Here is a 17,233-nt window from a genome sequence, read left to right on the forward strand (position 1 = left end):
AGATCGGCTCGGTGCTTTGTGACTGCCTGGAGGGGTGGGATAGGGAGGGTGGGAGGGAGGGAGACGCAAGAGGGAAGAGATATGGGAACATATGTATATGTATAACTGATTCACTTTGTTATAAAGCAGAAACTAACACTCCATTGTAAAGCAATTATACCCCAATAAAGATGTTAAAAAACAAATAAATAAATAAATAAGGTTAGATCTAGTGAAAACAGGGTCTGTTCAGCAGATTTTTTTTTTTTTTAGGTTGCTGTTTTTGGTGACTTTAATCTCATTTTTAATTGTGATAAAATATACAGAAGATAAATATAGCATTTCACCATTTTTAAGTGTACAAATCAGTGGCATGAAGCACATTCACATTGTTTATGTGCTGTTTAGCAGACTTTTGAATGAATGTATTTTTTTTTAAAGTAAAGAACCTGTAGAAAGACATTTTCAAAATGAAAAGATAAAATCCCAATTTTGTGTCTTTTTTTCAAACAACGTTCTTTCTGGTTTAAGTAATCTGATAAGTTGCAAAGCACTTTTCATAAGTAGGACATTGGTCATTATTTCTCACTGATTCCTCTTGTTTCCTATTGTTTGGAAAGCAAGTCATTGATATAAAAAGTGACTTCTATGACTTATTTTTCTGTTTAGTCGGGCTGCCATGGAAACCGGAAGCATGTATTCAAGCCTTTGTTAACAGGAAGGACATTCTTCATGTCGTTTTTCCTTTTTCAGGTATGTGTTTATATGATTATTTTTATTTTCAAGTCCTTAAACCAAAGAAAACACCCTTCCTTTTACCGTATTCTTATTTTTGGAAATGTACCTTTACAGAAATATCTAAAAATTATTGTCTGAATTATGGTCTGAGACTACACTGCTTGCTAACAGATAAGAAAACTTAGCTCACCACTTGGCAAACAGCAGGAGTCCCATATTTGAGAAATGAACGAACAAAATAATATTTTCTTTACTAAATCAATTTATAGGGCAGAAAAAAACATCCATTTTGCAAAACAGCATTTTGAGACAACCAAACAACACATGTGTCATTTATATATAGGAAGATGCATTACACCATTAAGTTCAGTTACCTGGACACCAACTCTGAAATCATGAGCACAAGTGGCCAATTCCTAGAACAATGGGGAATTCCCATAAATTGTTTCACGGTGTTTTGCCACTCAAAAGATGGGGACAAGTATAACCTATAAACAGGTTTCCAAAATTCCATTTAATTTATTGATACAAAATGAAAGAAAACCTTTTGGCTGGACAAAGCACACTTTTTTTAGTGCCACCCTCTCTCGGAGTTAGACTCCCATGTCTCTTTTAAGTAGTTTTAAAAATAGCCAGAAATGAGCCTCTCTCCTACTCTTTGGCTGAGAGATACAGGGAAGAGAGATTTTAAAACAGATCTCAAGGAAGTACTCAGTGGCTCTGTCGGCCAACTCAAGCATCAGACTTTATTGGATTTGATGAACCCCAAATTTGTTCTCCCAGTCTCCTTACTGTTTAGTTACTATTTAGAGCTCACTCTACCTCCCCCTCCCCTCAGCATACAAATAAACAGACTTTGTCTAAGGATATCAATCATTGTTTTCCTTTTCTTACTGACTTCTTTTTTTTCTCCCTTCTTGTCTTAGCTTAAAATCTCTTCCTCTGAGACCAGGTTTTGTCTTCCATTCTGTGCTACCATCACACCACACTTATCTCATATTTCAGTACTTATTTAACTGTTTTGTACTCCCAGCTGTACAGTTCTCTGTATTACTTGCTAACCTGCAGATCAACACAAGCTAGGACTTGTGTGTTGCTTGTTAACTGCTCAATCTGTAACATATAGCAGGTCCACAATAAATATTTACTAAATGAATGAGTGTAATTTATGACAAAAGTGGAAGTTGACAGCAAGTATGCTTCCCACAGAACATCAGATTCAACTAAAGCCATTTGCATAATATTCCATAAACATAATTTCATGGAGCAATATGCTTTACTAAAACTCTAACCATGTTTACTCACCAGCTATGAATTAGAACTTCCTATTAGAGAGGACACATTGATGAAATAAGCTGAATAAATACAGTATTATTTTTATTACCAGTTGGATGTTAGCACATAGAAAATGGACAACATTTCAATACAGCTTCATTTTTCTCTTGCCCAACTTGACTGATGAAGATACCCTTTAGGGTCAGTGGGTGAAAATGGGAGAAAATATATTTTGGAGAAAAAAGTTAAAATGTGCACCACTGAAAACTCAAGTGAAAGAGTATGGGGGAGATACTTAGGGAAAAGCTACAGGCAATTACCAATTCTGTATATTTTAAATAAGGCTGAAATTCACAAAGGTCATTCACCTATTTTCTTTTCCTGGACCTCATGATTTGGTCAAGTGGATAGAATAGATTCATTGTCCTGTTTAAGCAGGAGGAAACTTAAAGTCCAATACCCTTAAGATTGTACCCAAAGTTCAAATACTCTTCTGTGAACCCTTCCTTACCAAACCAGGTAGAGATGACACATTCTCTTTTTGTGTCCATAATCCACCTTTATATACCTTCCTTAGAGGATCCATCACACAATTTTTCCTTTATTTTTTATATTTCTGATGATCTACTAGACTGCGTGTTTCAGAGCAAAGTGACTATCTCTTATTTAATTCCTTTGTGTCCCAAGAATGATGCCCAGCATATAATATGCACCTAATCAATGTCTGTTGGGTGAACCTGGGTATGGGACAAGACCTTAGGTCTTCTGTCTCGTAGTCCAGGACTTGGTTCACCACATCATGGCTCCAATACAAAACAGATGGTCAGTGATTATTTGTTGCCATTGTTATCCAAACTTTTTGAGGGAGAACTAAGAAGACCAATACAGTCAGAATCAGGCCCATTTATTCCAGAAACTACAAAGAATTTCCATACTTTAAAAACGTAGTTGCTTCAATTCCATGCTTGTATACAAAGAATCTCAAAAGAGAAAAGATTAAACAAAAAACTTGAGATAGTACTGATGGCATTTACATTTCCAGATTCCAAAGACCAGGTTATGACATATCCACATGCCAAATTGAAAATAAAAAAAGAGAAAAAACTCATATATATATATGCATATGTAAAAATACTCAGAGGATAATAGGAATTAATATTTATTGAGCACTTACTGTATGTCAAGCATATAGTTCTATGAGCTTTACTTGAATGTTTTCAGTTAATCCCATGTCAACTCTATGAGGTTGGCATGGTTAGGGGCCCCTTTTACAGATACATACACTGAAGAGATGGGAGCTTACAAAACTTGTCTAAGGCATCAAATTGAGGGGGGGGCGGTTGCTATGCTTTGAAGTAAGGTCGCTTGATTCCTCAACTCACACTGCAATCCAGAAAACTAAATTGCATATCAGTTTTTGGATACTGTTTGTATTTTCTTCTTTATACATTTGTAGATTTAAAAAACAATTCTATAATGAACAGGTACTTAACATTCAGAAATGTTATTCAAAAACATATTAATTTAATTCACTGGACTTTAATGAATAAGGAGTCCACATACAGATTTTATCTTCACAAATCAATGAATTATTTTCTGGTAAATTCAGGATTTCAATCTATTTTCAGTATTTTTGTCCTAAAGTTATAAATCAAAAGTTGAGACAGCCAGAGAGTACATGAAATAATTACAAGTAAACTACTGATAATGAACTGAATACATAATGTGGTTCTAAAATGGAATTGTGATATTAGTGATTTTAAGAATCACAGCTGAATGAATAACTATAATTTCTAATTTACATTCTGGGTATAAGGCATAGGAGAAAGGCAACCTATTACAGTTATCCTGGGAGAAGTTCTTTTGTAAATTTTGTTCATAGTATTCTTTAGTAAAATTTATGGAATTCTTTAAATCCAGAATAATCGCTGTTTTCTTTGGTATTACATGTATGTTGATAACTATAGTAAGCTTTATTTTATAAAAAAATATGGATTTATTCTTATCTTCTTCATTAAAAGATCAGTGCTATGCCAAGACTATGATTCCAAATGTCAGTGAGCTTTTTTTTCAAGTTAATAAAGCCTTAAATCAAAGGGAATTTGGTGCAAACACACTATTTTCTGTTCTCAGAAAGTTTGTGAGTAAAGTAGTAGTTTTCTGAATATGGAAAAGTCTTCAAACATCTCACTGGAAAATACGTTTGGATTATTAAAGAAGACAGTAATTACTTTGCCTCTCTTTTTAGATACAGTACTACTTTTTAACAATTAAGGTAACTTTAGGAAGCATTTGAAATCTCTAAAGGAGTACCCTTTAAGGAATGTGCTATTTCAATGGATCATGTTGGTCAGGATACAAGTTCAAGTGCATTAATTATCCCTAACAATGTGCACAAAGATAATGTTTAAAAAATCTCAACAGGATATCCACAGTATTTCTGGTAATGTGTCTATTTACAGAACACAATTAAATCTAGTTTGAACAACCACTGGCTATATAAGGTTCCCAGATATGTACTACCGTCTACCATTTACGTAACCTTTTCTTCTGTGGAGTGTTTAAAACACCTCTTGTCAGTATATCTTTGCTAATCAGTGAATATTTTCTAGGGCCACTGTTCTGTAGATATGAACTTACAACAAGGATTTAAAATATAGTCAGTTCAAGGAAGCATTTATTTCCTAGCTCTGAAACTGACTTTGTTTTTTAGATCTTTTTACAGCATTGTAATTCTACGAGTCCTCCAACTAAAGTATACTTTACTGTGAATAATGAGCTTTCAAAACTTTATGATGGAAGTTGATTATATTTTTAAAAAGTCTCCAATCTGTTTTCAGAAAATTGTCATAACATTTAATTTACTAAAGATAAATATTTTTTTCACTTTAAACATAACTCCTGTTATTTGAAACTCATTTTCCTTTAAAAAATGTCTCCAGTTGACATTGGATTGAAAATGTGAACCTATAATAGACATAGTGGATTGTAAAAACTCAATCTGCATTTATCGACTGGATTGTCAGAATCCAATTGTTTAGAAAATTGCAATTTACAGAGAATTGATTGATGGATTTGATTTTCTATTCAGCTTCATTTTTCTATTCCTTCTTTCCCTTAGCTAGTTTTATAGTAATAAGTTAACATTTTTGATCTTTTTTTTTTTTTTTCCACAAGATGTTATCCAGTAAAGGTCAATTCAGGAGCAACTGTAGAGGAAAAAAATTCTTTGCATGTCTTTCTAAATTCATGTCTCACACTTTCTTTTCATGCTTAAATGCAGTGGTCTTTTTTCAGTTACTCAAACCAGTAAATTTTTTCCAGCCTCAGGGTTTTGCACACATTGTTTTCTTTTTCTGGAATGAACTTCCCTTATTTTCAGTGGCAGTGCTCCATTCCTTTTGTTCATGGCATTCCCCCCCAATTTACACACGTCAGTCAAAGTGTTTGACTAGCACCTCCAGAGAGTATATGGTCCTTGAATCCTGGGACTGGAACTTCATTTTGCTCACTACCATATTCTCAGTGATGGAGGGCACATAGTAAGAGCTCAAGCGATATCTGTCAAGTCTGAACGGATAAAGAAGATGTGGTACATATATACATAATGGAATACTACTGAGCCATAAAAAAGAACAAAACAATGCCATTTGCAGCAACATGGATGGACTTAAGATTATCATACTAAGTGAAGTAAGTCAGAACTAGAAAAACAAATACCATATGATATCACTTATATGTGGAATCTAAAATATGACACAAATGAACTTATGTATGAAACAGAAACAGACTCAGAGACATAGAAAACAAACTTATGGTTACCAAAGGGGAAAGGTGGTGGGGGAGGGATGGACTGGGAGTTTGGAATTCGCAGATGCAAACTACAATATTATATATAGGATAAATAAGCAACAAGGTCCTACTGTATAGCACAGGGAACTATATTCAATATCCTGTGATAAATCATAATAAAAAATATGAAAAAGAATGTATATATATACACACATATATACATATATATATATATATATAACTGAATCACTTTGCTGTACAACAGAAATTAACACATTGTGAGTCAACTGTATTTCAATTAAAAAAAGAAAAAAATAGGTCAAATAAAATATTTGTTGAGTCAAGGACAAGACCTTAACAGTTATATCTTTCCTGCTCTAAAGCATCAAATGAAAGAGCAATAATAAACAAGTTTGATCATTTTCTTTTGCTTTATTAAAGTGAAGGTTAAATGCTTGGGGGCCTTTCCACAGCTCTGCCCAGTGTTTGCAGCATCGGCAGCTTTTTCCACAGAGAGCAAGAGACTGATAGCGGAGAGTGGCTTTTTTATTTCTTTTCTGTTACCGACCAAAGTCGTTAATAAACTTCATTTTTCTGAAAAATATTCACAAGAATTGGCTGATGTAACTGATGCAACAGCTCTCAATACTTTTCATAACTTAACCATACATTTAAGAATGGCTTCTCAACTTCATTCAGTGCAACTTCAACACTGCCAGCATGTTTCAAGAGACTCAAAGGTTCTTCTTTGGGTATAAGTGTTATTCTTGCTTACTTGTTGCTTAGATACTGGGATAAAAATAATTCATAATAGAAAGGAGTGTTCTGCATATAGCACAAGGAAAAGGTTTTATGCAACAGACCCAGCTATCCCAGAAACAACGATAATTAGAGCCAGGTATGTAGAAATGCATTGAAATGAAGGCGAATTACTTTATTTTAAGTGGTCAACATATATTAAGTGCCTCAAATGTATTGGGAGGAAAAAAAAAAAGCATCTTACAAGCTTATCCTCTCATCTACTTGACTATCATAGGAGCAAAGTAGGCAATTTTCAAACTGTTTTGATCCTGTACTTCTCTGGCAAAAGCCTTTTGAGAACCACCCTGCAATGTACATAAATATATCTATTTATAAAATGTACTACCATTCTAATTGCTTATTAACTTAAAAATATTAGCCCTAGACATTTAAAAAGGGGGATAAGATGAAATTAATATTTTAAAATACTACTAATCATAATCTATAATCATTAGCTAATATCTCAACGGACATCAAGAAAGGATTTATAATTAATAAGAAGCTTAAATTCTTAGTAACGTTAACATTTTTTGACCAGTACTTTTTTTGTATTAATTGGTTATTTATTTATTGTTTTCAACTTGCAAAGGGTCTTTCTTATTGAAAATGTTGGAGTTATGGGAGTGAAAGAAACTAATACAGTGACCCCGTATATTGTACATATTAACAAATAAGTCCTATGTACTTCTTAGTTTTAAAAATGTTTGGATAATATTGGGGCAAGATATATTTTAGTAAGATTATTCAGGGCTATTTAGCAGTGCTAGTTTTAGGAAGGCAACATGCTCACCCTTGAAGATGGAAGACTACAAGCCTCTAAAGCAGTTTCAACTCGCTTCCGGTCTGCTGAGAACAAGCGGTATATGCTGTGAAGTGAAAGCACACCACGTGAGAGATGCTTAAAAGGCATTTGGATCACACTTGTAGATGACGCCAGCTGAAACATTCCGTTCAATCAAACCTCCTTATAATTCATCTTTAGAGAATTAAAAGATACTGATTGTTCTAGCATCAGCATATGTGTTCTGGAAGTTCTATGTGTGTGCTTTTTAAAATCAAAGTGCCTAAAATAAAATCAATATTTTGAGACAATGGCGATGACCCAGTTAAAAAACATTGCACTAAATAGCCTCTGGTATTGTGTTAAGCACTAAAATCAACATCCTTGACAACTCTGTCTCCTTGCTGCTACTCACTGCTCTAAAGGTGTACGTTGCTAATATTATTAATAATAAACAATTAATTAATAGTATTATTATTAATAATGTAACTTTTTTATGAGCAGAAGCCCACTGGTAGCTAGTAAGTCAAAGGTTAAAGGCTTTTGACTGAACATGGTCTAGAGATGTGCTTTTGTTGGTCAGTAATTTGGGTTTAAAAAATATAACTTAAGTACTGAACAATTTAATATAACAATTTGGATTTATGGGTTCTATTGAAACATTAGAAAATCTAGCGTCCAGAGCCCACCAGTCCCACAGGGAATATGGTGGAGTTGAGTTGTCCTTGTCTCCTTGAGACGGGGTTTCACTCTTCAGTTTTCCTTCCTGTTCCTGGCCTGCTTCATCATGCATGTTCCCTGCCTGGCTTCTGTTGACATTTGAGTTTGCAACCCCTGCTTCAAGGCTAGTGTCATCTTGGAAGAAAGAGGCATTGTGGTCGCCCAGTTTCCATTCCTAGAATAGATCTGAGTCTCAGATGGTCTTTTAGGTTTAACAGCAAGGGTCCCCCATCCCCTCCGCCCCCTTCCTGCCTTGGTGTTTCTTGAGAATGATGCCACAGGAAGCGGGGAGGCCCAGGAAATCTCTATGAGAAAACCAGCTGCACTGATGTGCATATGGAGTGTGTGGGAGGACAGGGTTAGCACACATTTCCATGCTCCTACTTGGACCAAAACAGAGCCATGGCACGGATTCACATCTTTGAGGGAAAAAAAAAAAAAAAGAATAATGGGAAATGCTCATGAAGCTTACTTTTTGAGAGGAATGCGTCCTTCTGGAGTGACTTGCAGCTTAAGTTTAGTATAGCTGTTGGAGAAGCAGAAAACAAGTGTTTAGTTTTTTTTAAAGCTTTTTATTGAAGAATAAAATGCATAGAAAAGGGCTCCTGCATATGTACGGTTCGCTGAATTTTCACCAATTGTCCAAGTTTCTGCAATCACCACCCAGATCAAGAAAAAGAATATTATCACCTTAGTAGCATCCCAGAAGCCCCTGTCATGCCCCCTTCCAGGGCTTATCCCCAAAGTGGGAACCACTATCCTGACTTTAAACAACTCAGATTATTTTTGCCCTTTACATAATGGAATCACGTTCTTTTGTGTCTGGCTTCTTTCACTCAATATTATGCTTTTGAGATCCATCCATATTTTTGCTTTTCATTGTAGATCTTTCACTCTCGTTGCTGTATGGTATTCTATTGTGTGAATATACAACTACATTTTTCTCTTCCACTGCTTCTGGACATGTGGATAGAGAGAAGGGGCAGGAGAGCTTACAAACTCTGCTGATGGGTGTGTAAACTGGGACCACCAGCTGCTCATGCTATGACACAACAATCCTATACCTAGGTGTAGATGCAACAGAAATGCTTACAGTGTGTTCATCAAAAGGCATGTTCTAGAATGTCCATAGCAGCTATTCATAGGGAGATGCCTATTTGAAATGGACATTTGCAATAGATATTATTAGCCAGCTAGATGTTTTACGAGCTATAACATGCTATGTTTCAGGTAAAACATCTTATCTCTCTCTGTGTCACCTTCCACCAACATTGTGTGGCACAACAGATGTTCCAGAAATGTCTGTTAGATGAAGAATGGTAAGATCAAAGACAATTTTTTAAAAATGAGGAATAAAGGAAGAGGGAAGGGGGAGGCACATAGGAAAGGTCTTGAAGGTGACAAAGTAAGGAGATGAGATGATGACATGAAAGAGCCTTTAAGTGAAGACCTGTGAGTAATGACTAACAGTAAAAGGATTTCATAGAAGAGTATGAAAGAAATGTGGTCTGGAGTCTTTGGTCTGGAATGATGGGTATGTCTTACAGAAGAAGAGAGAAGAAAGTTATTAAATAAAATAGAGGACCACCTAGTAATGTTTCCACTTGTGGTTTTCATTTCAAGGCTTCCCAAAATCCTGGATACCCACTGTTTCCAAACTGAACACAACCAGCTTTCCTAGCTGCTCATTTGGCAGAAATCATTATTTTCCTTGGTCAAATAAATTTCAGAAAGACTGTAATTTGAGAGCGACTGGGTAATCCTGATTTGCTTTCTTTCCTTTTCCTTTTCATTCTGCTCTTTCCTCTACATGTTCTTTCTCTTTTCTTACTAACATTTGCTGTGATTGTCTATAAGGACAGTAGTCAGGACATCAGCCTATTGATTTAAGTAGCATCTATCAGAGATCTTAGACTCGAGAGAATTGAGTCCCATATGTTGTTCATTCTCTTCCTCAGATTAATAATTGATACAACACAGGCAGATGTAGGGCTGAAGACTCCCTGAGATGAATAATTTTTGGTTCTGAGCACAGCTGCCAGGATTTAGAAGTATCTGCTTACTGTGTGTCAAAGGCATTGACATTCAGGCGAGCTCAGCGTAACCCTGATGTGTGGCTCAGAGGAAAGAACGATCTTTCTTGGAAGTATTCCAGTTTGAAACGGTGGACGTATCAGTTCTCTAACAAGTGCCAGAGGGAAATTTATGTTTATCAATGTGAGAAGCCAGTGCAGCATAAACAAAAGACTCACAAAGGAGAAAGGAAACTGATTTAAATGAAGCAGCACCCTTAGCAATAAAATTAGAGCTACTTACGCTTTTTCCAGAAATGCATCCCTAGACATGTTTTGGGCCAGCAGGTTCGTTGCCAGACTGAAAACTTCATTTGTCCATTCCTGAAAAATGTAAATCACACTTGCATTAGCTTAACTACTGTACAGTCATTAGACACATGTTTTTAGCTAGGCTACTAGGAAGACAAATTAGCTCAATTTGTGTGCCTAAGGGTTTTGGGTTTTTTTCCCGTTTTTATCCTGTAAAAATGACATAATTAAATTCAAATCCCTGAGCGATTACTCCTTTCCTAAGGAAATATTCTTTACCCATAAACAAATTTTATCTGCTTTTTAAAATCCCTACAGATAGAGACCTGGTATGTTGCCTTTAATAAGCAAGCATATGATATTCCTTTCCTTGCATTATAAACAGATAAAGAGTTTAAAATAATTGTCTTTTCAACACACCTGCAAATAAGATCTTCCTATTTTACTACTCAAGTCAAAGCAGCTATACCAGGAACTCCTTAAATGTTAATTACAGTTCTAGAAATTCTCTAAACTAGGTGCAGTCACAATGTCATACAATATCCAGTACTGTCTCTCCCCTGCTCCCCACCCCCGAGCTGAGTCCATTCCTTACTGCTGACCTAATCTCAATCCCTACCTCACACCATTCACCACTGATCTCTCTTGGCTTCCAAGAAAATGGGAAAGAACAAATCTACAAAAAAACAGTTGAAGTTCCATTCTGGGTGATGGCTTTGAACACACAATTAACATTCCGGGCTGAAAAAGAATAAGAGAAGATGACATAAGAGCTAAGTAATGTAATCATCTGATGTTGCAGTTGACTTGGCTCCCTCCTCAGTGAAATCATGTTTTTCCACCTAGTTTTGCTATTTCTACCATAGCTTTGTTGGTCTTTTGTGTTTTGCCTCCTGATTTAAGGCCCTGATAATATGCCGTCATGCAATACTGTAACATTTGAGGTAGAACTTGGGGTATAGAGTCATGGGAGAGGGAAGAGGGCACTCTAAGCAGTGTTTTTTGTTTGTTTAGGTGTTTGTTTTACTTTAAAATATTGAGTTTATTTTAAAAATCAGCACAGTAAAAACTGTCACACAAATTAAAGACCTTTAATTTCCCTTGAAGTCTTTTAAATTCTGAGGTTATATAAAATTAAGCAGGAAAACATTCACATTAAATGCAAATCAATTTTGCACAAATAAGTGTGATCAAGCAGCTTACATTATCACCTGAAATACTTGGACTTTAGAGAAAAATCCCAGATGACAACACTCTACGTACTATAAGAAGTTTTACATTATTCTGTTGGGTATGTTTTAGCGGCAGGACTTAGTGGGAATGGGGAGTAGCCTAAAAGGAATTGGAAGAAAGAGGGGAAGTTGCAACAAAAAAACGTAGAGCTGGGGTGAGAGTATGGAGAGCATTTAATGTCTGTTCAGTTTTCTGGAATTTGGCAAAAAAATATAATATCACTGAAGGCCTTTCTTTTAGGGTGAAGATAAGGAGAGCCAGGGCTAGATGGTTTGTTAAGGAGGTTATCTGGAAGCCAAATGCTGGGTGGATTTGAGGCTGAGAAACCAGATGGGGGAACTCAATTAGGAAGCTGTCACAGTCCAGGTGAGAGACATAGTGAGGTTTTGGATTCTATGGACTGTTGGTGGAGGGCTTGGGGAAGATAGCACAGAAGAGCTATCAGTGAAACAAACTTGATGGACACACAGAAAAGCTTTGGGATAACTTTTTAACAGCTTTAAAATAAAATGTCCTCAAAATAGATTATTTTAAACTAAGAGTAATAACTACTGGCACTGATTTTCAAAATATGTTTCTGGTATAATATTTTCCAGGCTAGGGGTAGAACTTTAGACTTTTCTGGCTCCATGGCAACTTTATGCTTTGGTAAAAGTATTTATAATTGGAGGCAATGTACCATTTTGTATGTTTACTGGGGGCCAATTCCACAACAGAAATAGGTACAGAGAAGGTATTATGAAGAGCTGGGGAGATTTAATTGGGTCTGACCTTTTAGGTTGAAAGATAAGACCTCTATTACATCTAGTCCAGCAGAAATATAATGTGAACTACACATATAATTTTAAATTTCCAGTAGCCACTTTAAAAAAAGTAGAAATAGACAGGTGAAACAAATTTAATAATATATTTTATTTAAGCCAATATTTCAAACATATTATTAACCATGTAATCAACATAAAAATTACTGAGCTATTATATAATTCTTTTTATGTGCTTAGTCTTTGAAATGAGGTGTGCATTTTGCACTGAGAGCCTGTCTTAATTTGCACTGGCAGCCTTTCAAGTGCTCAACAGCCACACATAGCTGGGAGCTGTGGCTGCAGCATGGGTCAGGGCAGGTCTTCTAGATCCTTCACTCCTTCTTTGGGTCCTTTATAAAGCCAGCTGAAGGACTGCATCATCACCACCTTCACTGCACAGCCACAGCTGTTTCAGAAAGTAAGGCATAATTTATTTGACCACATTCTCAGAATGTGAGCATCTAAATTTCCAAGTGTGGAATTCCTAGAATCCATGGACTTCCTGCAGCCTTTTGAGATATGCAGAAAATCTGACCCAGGCTGAATCAAAATTCAGGGTCTAAAGCAGTAACCAAAGCAACTCGAGAAATAACTCAATCCTTGGTGGGGTACTGGTCTCAATCTATATTACACTGAGCTAAAACAGCATGTGTATTACCTTGAGTTCCCCAGAAGCAGACCCTGAGACAAGGATTTATGAGAAATGGGTTTATTACAAAGTGTTCCCTGGCAACATTATAAGGGAGTGAGCAGGATTCGGAAGCGAAGAAGGCAGAAAGTTGAGATACCAAGCAAATTCCGCAGATGGTAATTTTGGCTTAATCTTTCCCTGTGTAGACCACTCCTGAAACTTGAGTTTTCTGATGAGCAGAAAAGGAGCTGGAGTATGGTGATCCCTGTGCCTGTTAGTCTTGGGTCAGGGCTTGCTGGAGTGGATGGAAATCCCCAGGCACTTCCTGCTTTCCTTGATAGTAGGCAAAGGGGTTCCAGCATCCAGAGGGTGCATACAACAAAGAGACATGGGTGCTGGCTGTTGGAAGTGAAAGCCCATCCCCATCGAGGTGCTGTATATGAAAATGGTGAATGAATTGGAGGGGATATGGGTAGAGCACTGTTAGAGTCAGACAGATAACAAATTTCAGGACTTTTGGGTACCAGAAGTAGCTACGTTGTGTAAATAGGGGATGTGCAACCAAAGTGTTGGAGAAATTGGTTCACATACGTTCTAGAGCAGGGCTTCTCAAACTTTCATGTGCGTACAAATCGCTGCAGGTCTTGTTAAAATGCAGATGCTGACGCAGATGCTGGGGAGGGGCTGGCAGAGAATCTGTATCCCAAGTGAGGGCTGTGTCAGATGATGCTATGAGTGGCAAGAGGACTTACAGCACTGATGGAAAGCTTGATAGAAATGTAGGACTGTAAGCTCCACACCAGATCTCTGACTCAAAATCTGCATTTTTTCCAAGAAACCTTTATATATTTTATGCATGTTTAAGTGTACTGCTGGGCCAGGGGCAGAACTTTAAGCATTATTCTAATCTTTGTCTACTTGCTTCCCAAACAAATAAAGAAATATTTTGGTCATTTGTTTTAGAATAACCAAAAAGCCCTTACAGCTGTATTAAGAACAACATGGCTAAGAGATGTGGCCAGAGCAGCTTAAAGCAGCCTCAGCCTCAGCTCATTATGAGATTATGACATATGCTTTGCTGCAGGGTAGACGGCTCCCAACCTGGCAGTGCTCTCATAAATCCAGCACTGGGCCCTAGTTAGTATGGCATTGGAAGGACAGCTTCTTATTTAATCTGGACTATTTGTTTTTCTACTTTCAGAGGCAAAGTTCTGATGATTGCTACTAAGCTTGGTTCAGTCCCTGCTATTTAAACCCTGAAGCTTCTTAAGTGACATTTTCTGCCTTAGGATCGATCTCTTCTTGTGATGGGGATTACAGAGACCTGAACTAGAGAAAATGGATCTAAAGATCAACTTCTGTGGGATTTCACCTGGAGTTTAAATGCACATGTTCGTATCTTCCATCGCAAGATGATTTCTGCAATTCCCTCACCCCGGCGTCGTTACTGAGATCCCACTTGGTTTTTTTTTGCGGTACGCGGGCCTCTCACTGTTCTGGCCTCTCCCGTTGCGGAGCACAGGCTCCAGACGCGCAGGCTCAGCGGCCACGGCTCACGGGCCCAGCCACTCCGCGGCATGTGGGATCTTCCCGGACCGGGACACGAACCCGTGCTCCCCGCATCGGCAGGTGGATTCTCAACCACTGCGCCAACAGGGAAGCCCGAGATCCCAGTCTTGACACCATTAAGTTTTCCTAACATGTCACAAAGTTAATGTACTTTTATTTCTAAAGTTATTTAAGTTCTGCCATTCTTGCCACAGGATTTATGTGTTTGCTTAATACTACGAACAATTATTTTACAAGTTTCAGTTACTCTCATAGGTATTGTTTGAGTTTTTACTAGGTACTGAGCTAAATTCTTTGCATCCAACAACTTAATTAATTCTTACAGTAATTCTCCAGGAGGCAGGTACTGTTATTAGCCTCATTTTACAGATGAGGATTCAAAGTTTCAAAGCACTTATAAAATTTATTTATATCCTCAGAGTTAATAAGATCACAGTTTGGGGTTAGATAACTGATTTCTTGGGCTCCAAAACCTGTACTCTTAGATACTGTGCTTTTGTCATTTTGTCCTAGAACATTTTAAGATGGCTGCTACATACAGTTCAAAAAGATAAAAATGATAAATAAATCCACTTAACTATGCTGTGTTTAAAACATTGACTTAGCACTTACTATGGGCTATGCACTGTTCTAAGCATTTTGTAAGTAATTAACTTTTTTTTTTTTTTTTTTTTTTTTGCGGTACGCGGGCCTCTCACTGTTGTGGCCTCTCCCATTGCAGAGCACAGGCTCCGGACGCGCAGGCTCAGCGGCCATGGCTCACGGACCCAGCCGCTCCGCGGCATGTGGGATCTTCCCGGACCGGGGCCCGAACCCGCGTCCCCTGCATCGGCGGGTGGACTCCCAACCACTGCGCCACCAGGGAAGCCCAGTAATTAACGTTTTAATACTCACAACAACCCTATGAGATGTACTCTGTTATTACCACCCTATTTTGACAAATGAGAGAACTGAGGCACAGAGGCATGCAATGACTAGCATAAGGTCCCACAGATGGTTAGAGGCACATCCAAGGTTTGAACCCAGGAAGTTTGCCTCTGGAGTCTGAACACCTTACCATTATGTTACAGTGATGAAACAATGTGTGAAGTTCATAAAGTATACACCTTACCACTATGCTACGATAATGATGGTAGAGGAAAAATCATAAGATGGAGAGAGGGGTGAGGTCCATCACAAAATGCAGCTCTAAAGTCTTAGAACTTTGATAGAGGAAGTCACAGATTCAACTTGAACGTGACTGAACTAATGTGAAGAGAGAGATTCAATAACTTTTAGATCTAGTTGCCCTAGATCCAAATACTAGTCATGAAGCTATTCAACAACCGTTCATAATTCTGAGAACAGAGAGAAATTTCTCCTATCAGCAATTCACACCTCTTAACTTTTTGGCTCAACTTATGAACACAAGTGGTATACAGACTAAGACAGAACCTTCTGGAAGAAATATCATTCTTGCAGATATTTCTGTTTCCCATTGTTCTGATGCATGCTATCTTTAGTATTTTAATGTATTTTTTAATCTTTCCTTTTTCTAGCATTACGTATCTCTGTTACACCTGAAAATACAAAGAACAGTGTAACTAACACATATCCATATTTAACAAATGTTACCAATTTGTGATATTTCCTTCCGTGCTTTTAAAAAATTATGTACTTAAGACACTGCAGTGCAGACTCATTCTATGTTGTGCTTCTCCCTGATTCCATTCTTCTCACTTTCCCAGGAGCAAGCTCTATTTTGAAAAGCAGATATCAATACCTTATCTATTTTCATATGGATTCTGAGGACAGTGGTCTTTATCAGGGTTCAACAAACCCCTGAGGGCTAAATCCAGCCTGCCACCTGTTTTTCTAAATAAAGTTTTACTGGAACACAGCCATGCTCGTGCACGTATGTATTGTCTATGGCTGCTTTCATGCTATAGTGGCCCAGTACAGTAGTTGCAACAGAGACTCCCAAGGGGCGAAGTATTTACTAGCTGGCCCTTTACAGAAAAAGTTTGCCAGTCCCTGGTATGGACTCATATATGTTTATTTAAAATATTACATAAATCATATCATACTGTATGCATCCTTTGGCCAATGGCTATTTGCAGTCAACATTATGTCTTTAAAATGTGTCCTTGCTTCTCATGTAGATCTAGGTCATTAATTTTAACTACTAAAATATTCCACTATAAGAATGTATAACTAATTTATTCTTCTGTTCATGTACATATGTAGTTTTTTCCTTCAAAAATGTTTATTTGTGGGCTTCCCTGGTGGCGCAGTGGTTGAGAGTCCGCCTGCCGATGCAGGGGACACGGGTTTGTGCCCCGGTCCGGGAAGATCCCACATGCCATGGAGCGGCTGGGCCTGTGAGCCATGGTCGCTGAGCCTGTGCGTCCGGAGCCTGTGCTCTGCAACGGGAGAGGCCACAACAGTGAAAGGCCCGCATACCGCAAAAAAAAAAAAAAAAAAAAAAAAAAAGTTTATTTGCACAAACCTATTTCTTGTTGACTCAAGCCACATCCAGAAGTTTCTCTAGGGTTATTACCATGATGTATTCTTAGGATCCATGCATCTTCAGCAGTACTAGAGGCAG

General features: G+C 37.4%; 1 protein-coding gene across 1 annotated transcript in view; it reads right to left on the bottom strand.

The window, feature by feature from the left end:
• PLCB1 (phospholipase C beta 1) overlaps positions 1-17,233 on the bottom strand; it is a 682,471-nt gene that overhangs the window by 190,012 nt on the left and 475,226 nt on the right. Inside the window, exons 5-7 of the mRNA XM_022556517.3 lie at positions 10,403-10,482; positions 8,559-8,612; positions 7,376-7,451 (exon numbers count right to left, since the gene is read on the bottom strand). Of these exons, the coding sequence (XP_022412225.1) occupies positions 7,376-7,451; positions 8,559-8,612; positions 10,403-10,482 (210 nt within the window). The remainder of the gene's footprint in view (positions 1-7,375; positions 7,452-8,558; positions 8,613-10,402; positions 10,483-17,233) is intronic.

The sequence above is a fragment of the Delphinapterus leucas genome, chromosome 15, assembly GCF_059928025.1.
Source record: "Delphinapterus leucas isolate spDelLeu-1000000601 "Yukka" chromosome 15, BTC_Dleu_Yukka2, whole genome shotgun sequence".
In the NCBI taxonomy this organism is placed as follows: domain Eukaryota; kingdom Metazoa; phylum Chordata; class Mammalia; order Artiodactyla; family Monodontidae; genus Delphinapterus; species Delphinapterus leucas.